The sequence below is a fragment of the Blennius ocellaris genome, assembly GCF_963422515.1.
Source record: "Blennius ocellaris genome assembly, chromosome: 20".
Taxonomy (NCBI): Eukaryota; Metazoa; Chordata; class Actinopteri; order Blenniiformes; family Blenniidae; genus Blennius; species Blennius ocellaris.
Window position 1 is genome coordinate 9078453 of NC_137669.1, and position 14511 is coordinate 9092963.

The 14511-nt window shown below is 41.1% G+C and overlaps 1 protein-coding gene across 1 annotated transcript in view; it reads left to right on the top strand.

Annotated features, from left to right (window-relative positions):
* The window catches only part of csmd2 (CUB and Sushi multiple domains 2), a gene marked incomplete at both ends in the record, with an annotated part of 235010 nt that overhangs the window by 146707 nt on the left and 73792 nt on the right, over positions 1-14511 (top strand). The window contains 8 exons of the mRNA XM_080515674.1: positions 86-274; positions 822-938; positions 1341-1556; positions 3187-3375; positions 4902-5071; positions 5208-5364; positions 5531-5722; positions 9137-9263. Of these exons, the coding sequence (XP_080371800.1) occupies positions 86-274; positions 822-938; positions 1341-1556; positions 3187-3375; positions 4902-5071; positions 5208-5364; positions 5531-5722; positions 9137-9263 (1357 nt within the window). The remainder of the gene's footprint in view (positions 1-85; positions 275-821; positions 939-1340; positions 1557-3186; positions 3376-4901; positions 5072-5207; positions 5365-5530; positions 5723-9136; positions 9264-14511) is intronic.

Genomic DNA, 14511 nt, shown 5'->3' on the forward strand with positions numbered 1-14511 from the left:
AGGTGGTTTTCCGAGGGTGTGAGCCTCTGCCTTTGATAGGTGTGTTGATGCCTTTTCGCTCTTTGTTCTCGCCCTTCCTCTCCAGCTCTGCAGTTGCAATCAGATCACTGTGTGGATCCGGGAATACCTGTGAATGGCCAGCGACACGGCAATGACTTCTATGTGGGCGCACTGGTGACATTTAGCTGCGAAGCGGGGTACACGCTCAGCGATGCCGAGCCTCTTGAATGCGAACCCAATTTTCAGTGGAGTCGCCCCCTGCCTAGCTGTGATGGTACGTTCCATAATATTGACCTAGAAATGAGTAGTCGTCTGCCAGATTTCTCCCTCTCTCTTAAATGGGATTAAAGCTCCCGCTCATTGTTGTGTGTTGTTACAGATGAAACATGAGAAATCATTTTGAGCACTTTGCTTCTTATTGCATCACGATCAAATTGCCATATATTCCGGAGTTATTATAAAATCCATGTAAGATGATAGGGTTTTTTTATTTTTTTTCAAAAAATGTCTCTTGTTTTCAGACTTTAAAAGTTTCTGCTTCCTTTCATCAGAAATGTTTTATATGTACAGCAGTAAGCATACCCTTTGATGTTTCCCTTCTTCCTCATTTGTAAAATGCTTTTATATTTAAGGACAGTATCGATTCCTGCCTACTCTGTAATGATATTGATAATACCACTCCCTCCTTGAAGGGCACCTCTTGTGAAATACATTCACCGCATTGTAAATGCACAGACAAATCACACTTTTAATTTTCTCTCATGCCCTCTCTGACTCTGCCTCTCTTCTTTCATTCTTCTGTCGGTCTTCCCTCTCCCCAGCACTGTGTGGAGGTTACATCCAGGGCAACGTCGGCACCATCTTGTCTCCCGGCTTCCCGGACTTTTACCCGCATAACCTGAACTGCACGTGGATAATCGAGACCTCCCATGGCAAAGGTGAGCAAAGAAACTCCATGTCAACACATGCAGCAGTCAAATTCAATTTCCCTTACAGAGTCATTTCCTACCGCGTGGCCTTTTTATTTTGCCGAACAAGCTGTCTTTGTGAGCGTGCAGCGCTGAGAGGCTGGCCTAAGGCTACGGCGCCAAGGGATGGCTCTCCAGTCATGTCACCTTTGGTTGAGCGCTCCCATCAAATCGGCGCAGCCTTATTTGCAGATGCTTGTTGTGCGTGGGTGCAACACGTTTGATAAGTCAGAGGGGAGGAAGACAGGGAATTGATGCTGTGTGCTGTATGAAAGAAACTATTGCTTCAACTGAAAGACTCAGTCGCTTTTTTTCTTTTTCTTAATGATCTAACTTTTTAAAAACAACACATTTCTTTATTCTCTGCTTTAGGCGTACAGTTCACCTTCCACACCTTCCACCTGGAGAGTCCCCACGATCACTTGTTGGTGACAGAGAACAGCAGCTTCTCACAGCCACTGTGGAGATTAACGGGATCCACGCTGCCTCCGCCCCTCAGCGCCGGCCTGTTTGGAAACTACACCGCACAGATCCGCTTTCTCTCCGACTTTTCGGTGTCCTACGAGGGCTTCAACATCACTTTCTCTGGTGAGAGTGAGCGCAGTCGCTCGCCAAAAGCATAAGAGGGATTGTGTTTGGCCATGCCCACCATTCAGGAAAGACTAAGATACGAGTCTGCTATATTGTATCATCTGTGTACTGATGTAATTCCGACTTGTAATAATGGCTGTATGCCAGATTCCTTGATGTTCCGCCAGCACACTAGTTCCTGTCTTTACTGCATGATATTGCGTGTGCTGAGGTGTGGATGAAATGAGGGTTTGCTCTGTCAGTATTGCTGTTTTTCATCAAATAAGCAGAACGATCTTTTGCTGAGAGTTTGCACCACATGTTGTTATTAAGTGTGATTAACTTATTTTGACCATCTGAACTATTCAAGCAAGGACACCTTGAAGAGGTGTTGAAGCACAGTTCAGAGTGTTGGTCATCCACAATTTGGGCAGTTTGCAGTAGGTGTTTGGTCATCAGCATTAGAAAAAAAATAAATCTAGAAAATTGACTCACTACCTAAGAGAAGTAAATTAAAAATGGATGGATCAATATGACAGTCACGCCATACACTTTGAGAGTCAAACATGTTTTAGTTCAGGACTTCCATCCAGCACAATGTCATCTTGAGTCAGTCAGACTGTTAAATTAAGTCCTAATAACCTTGATTACATTTTTTTCTTTGTTGTGGTGGAGAGTATACACCATGAAAATGCCTGTATTTTTGCAAAACAAAGCAATTACTTCCCACAAGTACTACAATGTACACATAATGGTAATATTATTGATACCTTCTAGTGCAACATATAGTGAAATGTCAAAAGAAAAAGTTACATTTTGCATGTTTTACAAACTCCCCCTGACAGCTTGGCTTTGAGACAAGTTTGCTTGCAACAAGTTAACTGGCTTTCATGGCAGCATCACTGATCTCTCAGCTCAGGTCTCAGTGTTATGTTGGCTACACTTAAGAAATCTGTTTAAAAATAAATAGATAACTTTTTGCCATTTTCCTGGTAGTTTGACCAGCTAGTTTGGATCCTCTTGCAGGTTGATTATGTCACTTATTTATGTTTGACACCCCTGATTTAAAGTTATTGCTGATGAGGAAACATATGCACCTTTTTAAGAACAAGTGTCTATATATCTAAAAGATAACATAAACAGGAATGTGCTAAAAGAAAGAGAACGACAACAGCAAAGTATTCAGTTAAAAAAAGTGTAAAAACTGATTGATTTAATGTCTGTAATCTAAAAGATGCACGTATACAGGCCTTTTTTTCAGTTTTCGCAAAAACAAAGACAGAATGAAAAGAAGTTGATAAAAAAAAGGATTAAATTGTTATTGACAGTTTAAAATATCAAACGCCACCTTTCTCAGTTGGAGCTCAGTGGCTGAATAATGTGTTTGATGGAGTCCTTTTAAGAGCTCGGCTTTGATAACTTTAATGGATGACGTGGTGTTTTGATGCTTTGATGGTCAACTTATTTACTTTTTTTTATATCTGACCAACATAGAGAAATGTCCTAATAAATTCAATGTACACCTTTTCACAAATCACAGATGGCTATATAGGACAAACAATGGGATATTTTCTGAGTGAAAGAAACAAATACTGAACATGATTGTCCATTCACACATTATCTTTTCATTCTCTTTCTGTTTCTATAGAGTATGACCTGGAACCATGCGAGGATCCAGGGATCCCACCTTACAGCACCAGGAAAGGCCTGCAGTACGGCGTGGGGGACCCCCTTATCTTCTCCTGTTTCCCAGGTTACCGACTGGAGGGTCCTGCGAGGGTGGTGTGCTTAGGGGGCAGGAGGCGGGTGTGGAGCTCCCCTCTGCCAAGGTGTGTTGGTAGGTGGTCACATATTTTATTTTTGGCTTTTGTCACCCCTCCCTCACCACCCTCTTCCTCTCTGCCAATCCTCTACACTCACACTCCTACCAATTAAGAGATGTGTAAAACTGTCAGTCGTAATGGAAAATGAGGCCGTTCCCTTTTAATTCTCTTCATTATCCCTCCACCCCCCCATACACCAACATGATGGCCCTTTATTGGATGGTTTCCCAGAAACGGGTTTTTTTGTTTTTTTTTAATTTGTCCAAATTATATATTGCAGCAGTTCTAATGAGGATGACATTGAAATGGGAAGATACGTTAATTACTGATGCCGCCTGTTGTTTATGCATGGGAAACATAAAAGGTCAAACTGCAGAGATTGGGGTCACAATGTTGAGTCGTGCAGCAGTTACACGTGCAGAAATCTTTTTTTTTTTTATCTAAATGCTTTTAATGGTATTTTGCAGCGTCATGTTAATTATTGACCTACTTTTTTTTGGTATCATTTTATTTGAACTATTGCAATGTGAATGTGAAACAAATTCGGCTTAAGCCAACTTAGTGGATTGCTGTGATTTGACTCCAGCTGACTATGAGTGATACAACTGGGTAGACAAGAGTGTCAGTCCATCACAGGGTCAACATGGAGAGAATTAGTCATACACACTAAAATTCACACTTGGCAATCAAGAGTCACCAGTCTTGCTTTTTCAAATGTGGGAGGAAACATACACAAGGACGTCCACCCCAAACCTAGACTAGTTCATTTCTATCATTCATAGTCTGACTTTATTCTTAGCATTTATTCTGTGTGTTTATGTTTGTGAAAGTAGGCCAAGGAATTTGCGGACTGAAACTTTTGAGCATTTACTTTACTGCCTGCCCTGCTCATGCTTAGTTGTCTGTAGCTTTAAGCTGCTATTTCTTAGTTTGTTGGTCGTTTTCTGCCTGTGGGTATATTGAGGTGGGCTGAGAGAGAGAAGGCCTATTTATTCTTTTTATTTTTATTTCTATTCATTTTTTTTTTTTTTTTTAATATTCAGCCCTATTTTGGAAATTTGATACTTTCCTGCATGCCTCGTCAGTCCCATCACCTTACCTTATCTTACCTCGCTGCATTCACAAAGTCGAGGTACATTTGCGGTCATTTATAATACGGCAGCTATTTTTCTCCTGGAAACTTTACCACCCCCCTGCAACACGCACACACACACACACATACACACACACCTCGTTTCTTTCATTTATTCCTGATGTGATTCAGAAAAAGCAATTTTCAAATAGAGCTGAAATTACTGTTAATCATATTCAGATTGCAGCACGATTATGATGATGTGTCATTCAACATTCAGGTATAGTCAGTGACCACATTCCCCTCCTCATCACCCCTCCCATCTTCCTGCGCATGACAGCATGAATAAATACAGGCTGAGTTTCAAGCATATAGCGATTGACATGTCCTCTGCTCTCTCCAACACCACTGCCCTCTCCGTCTCTCCTCCTCCGCTGCCCTCCTCTCCGCTCCCTCTCTTTTCTCTAGCTGAATGCGGCTCATCCGTGACTGGCATGCAAGGGGTGCTGCTCTCACCCAACTACCCCGGTTACTACAGCAACAACCACGAATGCATCTACTCCATCCAGACGCAGCCCGGCAAAGGCATTCAGCTGCGAGCACGGGACTTTCGGCTGGAGGAGGATGACATCGTCAAAGTGAGGGGGCGGTGGGAGTTTCTCATCCTCCCGCTTTTTGTGTGAACACCTTGTTTAGCATATCAGCCGCACGCACTCCCGATCACCTTAATTCAGATGCTTCCTTCCACTCTCGCTCTCGTCTCCCCTCGTCCAGGTCTTTGATGGCAGCAGTAATAAGGCTCGCCTGCTGGGGGTGTTTACAGGCAACGAGCTGCTAGACACAACCCTGAACTCCACCTCCAGCTCCATGTGGTTAGAGTTCATCAGCAATGCGGATAACACCAGTAAAGGCTTTGAACTGCATTTCACAAGTGAGTTACACACTCTTCCTCGCACACCAGCACACTGTGCATCTATGAATAATTAGCAGTTACATTTTAGCCCGGGTTGTGAATGCTATTTTCATTTCTTTTTTTTTTTCACCTTATATATTGCATTTACTGAGCCGTTTCCATCACCTTTTTGTGCCGGTTGAAGGTTTTGAGCTGGTGAAATGTGAAGATCCAGGTGTCCCTCAATTTGGCTACAAGCGAGAGGACAAAGGCCATTTTGCAGGGAGCACTGTGTCTTACAGCTGTGACCCCGGCTACACACTCAAAGGCCCCGAGGTGCTGACGTGCCTCAGGGGGGAAAGGAGGTCGTGGGACAGCCCCCTTCCACTCTGTTTTGGTGAGTTACACAACAACGTAATTAATCTTGACTTCATATCTCCCATTAGTCAATCAGTACCATTTGAATGCTTAAAAATATTCATAAGCAAATTAAATTAGGTCTGACATTTGCATCACATTCCACTCTCATCTTCACTGAATGGGTGTGCACGCATCAACTAAGTGAGTCAAAAGTCTCTCAAGAGGCAACATGTATTATCTCAAACTTCAAATTCCAAAAGTGCAACTATAGTTGTAGAATACACCCATTGCAAACAATGCACAATACTACATATTGTCATGTTATCACATTATTTTGTATGTATATCTTGCCTTCTGATTGTCTGAAATATCACAAAAAATACAATCAAACAGCATTGTGTTGTGTCATATCTTACAGTATTTATCTCTTGTTTTCACTGGCACATTTCTTAGTCTTAGTTGGCTGATGTATGACCCAGTTCCTCATCCAAATAACAATGTGAATATACCATTGCAGGTCTGGAAATGCTCTGCGGTCTGTTTTAGCTCTGCTATTTTGGGGCATCCATTTGGTTGCTTTCCCAGCACCTCATTCAGTGCATTATCTCATCCTGAAATGACTGTGCTCCATTTAGCTCGCCGTATTCGTATTGCATCACGATTGCGGATTCCTCCTTTCAATATTTTCTTTTTTTTTTAACTCACTATATTAACTGTGCCTGCCGTACAGAAGGCAAGTTTTTTGTTGTTGTTGTTGTTGTTGTTAACCCTGGCTTCTCAGGTTTGATTTCACAGGCTGATCGCAATGTTTGCACAGTTCATCCGCAATTCATCTGTCATTTGATGCCAGCCGACACAATTTCTGCTATGTTATGGTATATTTTCCACAACTATTAAGGTGCTATTTATACACACACACACACACACACACACACACACACACACACACACACACACACACACACACACACACACACACACACACACACACACACACACACACACACACACACACACACACACACACACACTTTTTAGACCTCCTCTGAGGTAGCATTTTGACAGTGCCTCAGAAACCAGGCTGAAACTCACCAAGAGGAGAAAAAAAAAAAAACAGGCAGGCAGGTGCTTTTTTTTTTTGACATCAGCCAAGGTGATTAGAATAGTATTCCTCAGCTTCCCTTCTCAGACCAAACTGACAGGTAATTTCATGTCTGGGTATAAACAACATTCAGAAAACTGTATATCCCTGCGCACGTTTGTCCTCCCCATGCTCCTTTCACAGCAGATGATAGCTTAACAGCCAGAGTGAATTTAGGAGCAGATGAGGGACTGTTTCTGTTTGTAATGGTGAGATTATTTCCTGAAAGCGAGGACAGACTGAACATAGATGAGACACAGACGGGAAATAGGTAGCAGGGCGGGGAGCGGGGAGAGAGAGAAACTGAGGTGAAGATAGTGGGCAGAGTTTGTGTTCTGAAAGTCAACAGAAAGAAAAAAAGTTTCAGAGGTGGACACTGAGGCATCACAAGCTTGGACATTTATTATATTCAAAGTTTGAACTTATTGTTTCCAGTTCATCCGTTTCATATTAGGAACGTGTTTCTAATATTGTGATCACTCTGATTAATAAACACGTCGTGAGTATATTTGTACATATGCGCAACAGTCAAGCAAATATATACTTGTATCCTTTCCATTTGATTCGTTGGGGTTTCTGTGGATGTTTCATCCCCTTGTTAGGAAACAAACCACATCTTTGGAATCTATATGATCACCTGTAGACACACTTCTCATTCAGAGAGCAATTTCAAGCCGCTTTGAGGAGAAAGTGAGACGAAGACAGAGAACCTGAGTTGGTTTTAGAAAGAGGTATCTGGAGACAGAGATTGAAGGGTTAGAGTAGCTGGGGGAGTTATACTGCCATGGCAGCATTGAACAGTAGTTTCTTAGGTCATAAGGCAAGAAGAAAGAGATGGCTTTGTCTTACTGTGATAGATCACCACCTTCTCTTCTCACTCCATGAAACGGCAAGTTTTCTTCAATAAAAAAAAATACGGTTGGGAAAGCTGGAGAAGTGGAAAGATTAGTGTGTTCAGTTTGAACTCTCCTTCTAATCTTCTTGTGTCATTCCCTCCTGAGCAGAATGACAACTAACTGGCAAATATGTATTTTTATGAGAAGGTGCATGGTGCGACAGTTCACCTAAACAAGTTTTGCTTGTGATTTGTTATATATGGTGATTATTGCAAAATTCACAGTAGAATGTGGGATTAAGACAATTTCTATATTGCCCAATGTAAAGTCACAATGGTTCTCAATGATATTCATGGGGAAACCTCAGTTTGTTCAGACCCATGCTGGTGAATCGAGGTGATTTCCGTCTGCCCGTTCACAGTTTTACTCTCTGTTGTTACTGTAGGTTTCAGATTTCACAACAGTTTTCATCATCGTTTTCATCACTATGATTCTTAGACCTCCATTTCCCTCCTGTTTAAAGGAGCTGTTTTTTTCCCTCTCGGGGGGGGGGGGGGGCAAAGAAATAACACGCAAAACTTTTAACATCCTCTTGTCAGTTAAGATTACTTCCAAAAAAAAAAAAAGTGAACAAAAACACTTTAAATCTGATGTTGTTGGAGGAGATTTTTTCAGTCGGAGTAGGAGGTGGTAATTGAAGGAAGTCTGGAAATTGCTTTTCAGTCACCAAGCGTTTCTGATAGCAATTCATTACATGAGGGAGGAGAAGAAGAAAAAAAAACAATCTCAATTCTTCCCACTGTTCTTGACAAAATGTTTTGGCCTGCGAGTTAGTTCTGTAGTTCCATAACTGTGTGCTTCAGTGTTGTCAGTTTATTGAGAGACTGATCGTATGCTGCCTTGTTAGAAAATCCACACTGGCTGGGACCACCGCTCTCACATACGCTCGTATGATTGACACACGTCTAATGAACTTGTGGTTCTTGACAACTCTCCCCCTCGTTTTCTGTGATCTACCTATCACGTCGTTCTGTGATACTTTAATTTGACAGTCACGCATCCGCTTTGCTCATGGATACTCAGTTTCCCCCCCCTTGATTGATGCCTAAAAATAACTTGAAATATTTGCCATATCAATCAAAGTACATTTTATGAAAGTTGAGATTGAACTGCTGTCGGATAAATTGAATATCATGGTGTTCAGTCAACAAGTCTATGAGATCATGGTGGAGGTGGTGGATTGCCTTCGTCGAGCCAAAGAGACACATTGAGTATATTGAGTTGGCTGCTCTCCCTCCTATCATTCAAATTGCGTGCGAGATGATAGACTACGTCACATTTGACTGCTTTGTCAATAATTAATAATGATGAGAGGAAAGTGATGAGATGCACTTTCCTGAAAGTAGGGTCATGCGGTTTCTGGGATGAGCATTGTTTCCTTTTTTGAATGTTGTGATTCTTTCTCTCCTTGCAGCGGAGTGTGGGGGCACCCTGAAGGAAGAGCCCTCTGGTCGTATCCTGTCCCCGGGCTACCCGGCGCCGTACGAGCACAACCTGCACTGCATGTGGACCATTGAGGCGGCCCCTGGAAGCACGATTAGGTTTGAGCAGTACACTTTGATTTCCTTTTCTTTTTCCGCGTGCGTTCGACTTTTCTGATTACATTGCTCTTTTGCGGGCTTTCTTTCAATCTAGCACCTTTCAATATACTTTCAATTTACCCCTCCCTTCACTTCCCTCCTTTTTTTTGCAGTGGTATTCATCACTTTCTCAGGCCGCTGTGTAATCAATCTTCAGTGAGCTGCTGTTGGCCAATAGCTGAGTTACAACAAGCCGAGGAAACGCTATCTCAGAGAATTCAGGTTTCAGAGTAGGCAAAACGAAAGTTCTACGGTACATGTGAAATTCATGAATTTGATTAAATTCAAACAAGTGAAATACTGCCGTTTGTTTTGAATGCACTAGTTATTTTTAAGAAATGTTTTTTTGTTTTTTTATGGATTTACAGTTCTGTGTATAATTTCTAGGGTTGTATAATGTTACTTATCCGCCATATTATAACAGCAAAACATGTCTGATTAACTAAACATTTTGCACAGAAAAACAACACCACACATACAACCAGTGTGTAGTAGTGAAGTAGGGACTAAAATCTCTGTGGACTAAACATACATTGAGACTGACCCGTATGAAGAAAAAGACATTTTGAAAAGAGTTCAAATTTCAAAGTTACATGATTCAGCTCAGGCATGTTTGTCGTTGTGATGAGCTTTATCACAATGATTTCCGGGTAAAATATGTCAACGTGACCCAAGTGTGGTCAGCAATTCCAGCAGCAGCAGTTGTTCTTTGCAGGTAAATATCAGTTACATTGATTGAGCATTTGCTGCATTGGAATAGTTCTATACATTTTGCCCCAACTCGTTGCAGGCAGCTCGTTGATGATTCGGCAGGTTACATTAATAAAATAGTCATTGTTTTATGCTGCTGATTTGAGAAGCAGTGGACACATTTTATACCATTGTAAACCTCGGCGACCTGATAACACACTATATACATGAAATAAAGTTTCTTTGCTATATTATATATTGATGATTGACTTTTCTCTGAGGATAAACGCTTTAGGTTTAGACACCGTCGGTGTGTTTGGTGGACCGGTGCCGCTTCAGCTTGCACAGTTTCAAACTTTGATTTGTCGCTTTTTTTACTTTATGTAACTCTTAGTACACTCTATATTTATTTATATTTTTTTAAATTTCAGACAGATTAAAGTTTCTCTTTAACCTTCCACACTGCCATTTTGTTTCTCCCGCTGCTCAATTTCTAAGCTGTGTGTTTATTGCAGACAGTTTTGAATAGCCTTTTAATAAATACATTTTGTAATGAATGATACACTTTTAATAAACGCTTAAACTGAGTTTTGTGACACAATTCAGTTAAATACTGACTCATCTATTTTTGAAACAATAAAGAAAAATTATACCCCTTAAAATCAAGAGGGTCTTGAAACCCCCCATGAATCAACCTGTCTGGGAATCACTTGATGACAAATTGATAACATCCCTACTAAATCGTGGAAAGGATGGTTTCTCACCCATAATTCCATGATCTCAACATAATCAAGTCTGTCTCGGTTTACAGGAAGAAAGAAAAGGGTCCAAATTAAGCTAGTTGTAAAAATAAAGTATTAACACTTTATTCTTAAAGGCAGTCTTGCACCCCCCCCCCCCCCCCCCCCCCACACACACACACACACACACACACACACACACACCAACCCACAGCATATATTGCATTTGCTTGATAGATATCGCCTCGTGTGTTATTTTGTTTTCTCTCTCTCTCACTCTCTCTCTCTCTCTCTCTCCTTCAATTCTTCTCCTGCTATTGTCAGTCTATTCATGAAACAGTTATTTTCCTCACCTCATTTCACCTCCCCTCACCTCGACCCACCCTGGTAATTCAAAGCGCTGGTATTACCCTCGCCCTCAAACACAAAAAGAACACCTTGTGGCTTTTGTGTGTGTAATCATCCCATTTGGTCTCCTTATACATACAGGTGTGAGTAATGCATGGCTTTGCAGAATTCTTTACACCAAAGCACAGTATCATAGTTGCACCTTATACATTTTTAACAACATGATGTCCTTGGGCCTTTTTAAGCCCCCCCCGCTGCTGTTTGCTTTAGCGTGAATCCATTTAGGTACTTAGGACTTTCAACTTGTTAAATCCAGTGTCCATTATACGTCATCATGCCTCTGATAACTTCCATGTTTGACAACATGAAAATGAGAAACCATTTTGGAACATCAGAATATTAGCAGTGTTTATGCGCCGTCACGAAGCAGCAGTGCCAACTAATGTAATATTCCTGTAAGCCTCAATACTTGAGGGGAAAGGCGCTCGGGGCATGGCACTCTTCAGAGAGAATACCGTTAAATCCATAAGTACATGTGTATGTGAAGGAACATACAGAAGAGGCAGAGGAGACAATAGAGGGTTTAAAGTGGAATGGCTATAATCTCTCATCTCATAAATTGGATCAAGCGTTCCTATAAAAAAAAAAAAGAATCACATGCACGTCATAATAGAACATTATATATCCCAGATTCTTGTATATGAAATCAAATGCTCTATGCATGATAGAGTAACATATTTGAAAATGAAAATATGCATGCACTGTAGTAAAGAGTAATTATATGTAATTTGGCTAACTCGTGTTGTTTTTAATTTAACCATGCATGGGATTTGGTTGCAAATACAGACTGAAACCTGATGATCTATTCTTTAAAATGTGCTTGACATGTGAGATTAACATGAGCGTGTGGTTTACGATTTCCATAATGTTATCAAAAGTCTTCGTCATTCCAAGTCCTTGTTGTTTAAATGGTAGAAGTAATAGTTTTAGATTTTAGTGTCAGCTTTGGGCCACTTTCTCAAATAACCCAATAGTAACAGTGCAGTAGTAAATGGCGTTTGGGTCACTCAGTTCCATTGTGCAGCAGGGCAACATGAACATTTTCTAATGATTAAAGGAAGCACTGCTTATATTTTTTTATTTTTTTATTTTTTATTCATTGTACTGTTACTAATCTTTTTCGCACAACATACACGCGAACCGCCTTCATGGATTCCGTTGTGCATGCGTGTTCTCCCACAGCATGAACATCTGACATTCCCTGGTCCCTCATGATTGCTCAGTTAGGTTCATTAGTACCTTCACTTGGAGTCCCTGGCATTCCACTGCATGGTATGCTCCATATCCATTCCTTTGATCCTACGCATGCAATTCATTATTGAGAGGAATTTGCAATGCATTAGCCCAAGGAATCCTTGTATATTAGATGGTGCAGCTGAAGGTAGCACACTAATCAAACTGTGCTGAGTTTATGTGGAACCGAATGTTGGATTGAGTGACAGCAGACATCTTCATAGCCCCAAGACCAATTTGCCAATTGTTATTGAATGAAGGAGAATGTAGGCATGAACCAGTGAGTGGAGTACAGGCATAAACTGATAATAACAAGATCAAACATATAGCTGAGCTAACGGAGCAAATGAGCCATTTCACTGATGTAACATCCAGTGATTACTGCTGCTCGGATGAAATCACAGATCTAGGCCACATAGTATACAGAACAATGATGCACATAAGTTTTTGTCTCAAATTAGTGTCCAGTTTTTGACAATAACCATGTCTTATAATATGATCCTCACAATGTAAAAATATGCTCCATGTGGTTGTTCTCTGTTCTTAATTCCCACTCCTGACGTCTTTGCTTCACTCGCTTAGTGCATTAAATAAAGTATCCACTAAGACCATTTGGATAGTACACTATAATTAAAGAATTTGAGATTATACAAGGCTTTTACTACAGATGAAAGCAATGTGCAGCATTGACAAATGTCATCTTCAAAAGCAGCATCTACTTAATGTGGAAGTGTTCATGTTATTGCTGTAACTTCATCGTGCCATTTTATGTTTGACGGAGGAAAACCCCAAGCTCACAGTACAGAGGTGTGTCACCCGTTTTTAACCATGATACTATTTGTGGAGCCACAGCATCACTGTTGAGTATCGTTTTTAGCCTTGTGAATGTTGGTTGATTAAACTTTTATATTTTGATACTAAGCCACATAGAACACGTTTTTTTAGTACAATGCAGAGAAACAGACTTAATTATGGCCTTGAGTGCATTTGTTTGTGTGTGTGGTCTTGTATTAATCAAACCAGGTTACACTCAGGGCACGTCAACATTCCATTACTGGGCAGACACAGACACAGTAGGCACACTTTTGAATCTTTCAGATGCTAAATGGAACATTTGTGTTTTCCAGTTGTGGGAGGAAGCTGAACCAAGACAGAGAAACGCCATTATAGCACAGGCAGAACATGCAAACTGACCACAATGAATGGCCATTCTGTGCAACGAGAGTGCCAACCACAACTCCCAAACCTTCATGCAGAAGAAGAAAGTGTAATTTATGAATCCCCTAATCATTCATCTGCATTCAACCTATTCCTTCATAGTTAACCTGAACGACACATTCTAAGGGCAGTGTGATGTCATAGTGCAATGCAGTCAAGGGTCTAGATCTGGGAACCACAGTGGTTGCCTCGGCAGTGGGAATCAAACCTGTGGACTCCGATCTCAAGTCTGCTTCTCTAAACTATGGGCTACCACTGCTTACCCAATGGATACTCCTATGGACTGGACGAGGAGCCAGAAAATTGAAGAAGTATATGTGGGGCCTTTACTGCAATGTGTCGTGTGATGCAATGGGGTTGGATTCATACAACAGTAGTTGTTTTCAAAACATACAATTTGCATAGATGTTTCTTTGCAATGATTTCTTTTTTTATAATGCCTCTTTTGTTCAATTCCGTCTTCGCTCACAGTAACTCACTGAACACAGCTTGGTTCAAATGTCAATTCAACACGGGCGTGATGGTCACCGAGTCTATTCAATGTGTTTTTAAAGTCTATAGTGCGTATATATGGTTTCCATCCTGATAAGTGATCCCACAGAGTTCGCAGCCTCACATTCTGAGGAGGTGAGCGCTCACCGTGCATCGCCTTCATAGAAACCATCTCAATTAGGTTTAAGTAAGCAGGCGGTTGCAGGAGTCTGTTTGCTCTACATCCCTCTTCTTCCTCATTCCCTCATACCACACACATCCATACACACTCCCACATACTTACTTATTTATCATCTTCATGCACACATACACCTACTCTGAAGACTCCCCACAGGAGTCGTGATTGCAGCTAGACTGTTTTGTATTCATATGAGAGCAGCGTAGCACTCTCTATTTCTCTCGCTATCTCTCTCATATGAATACAAAAC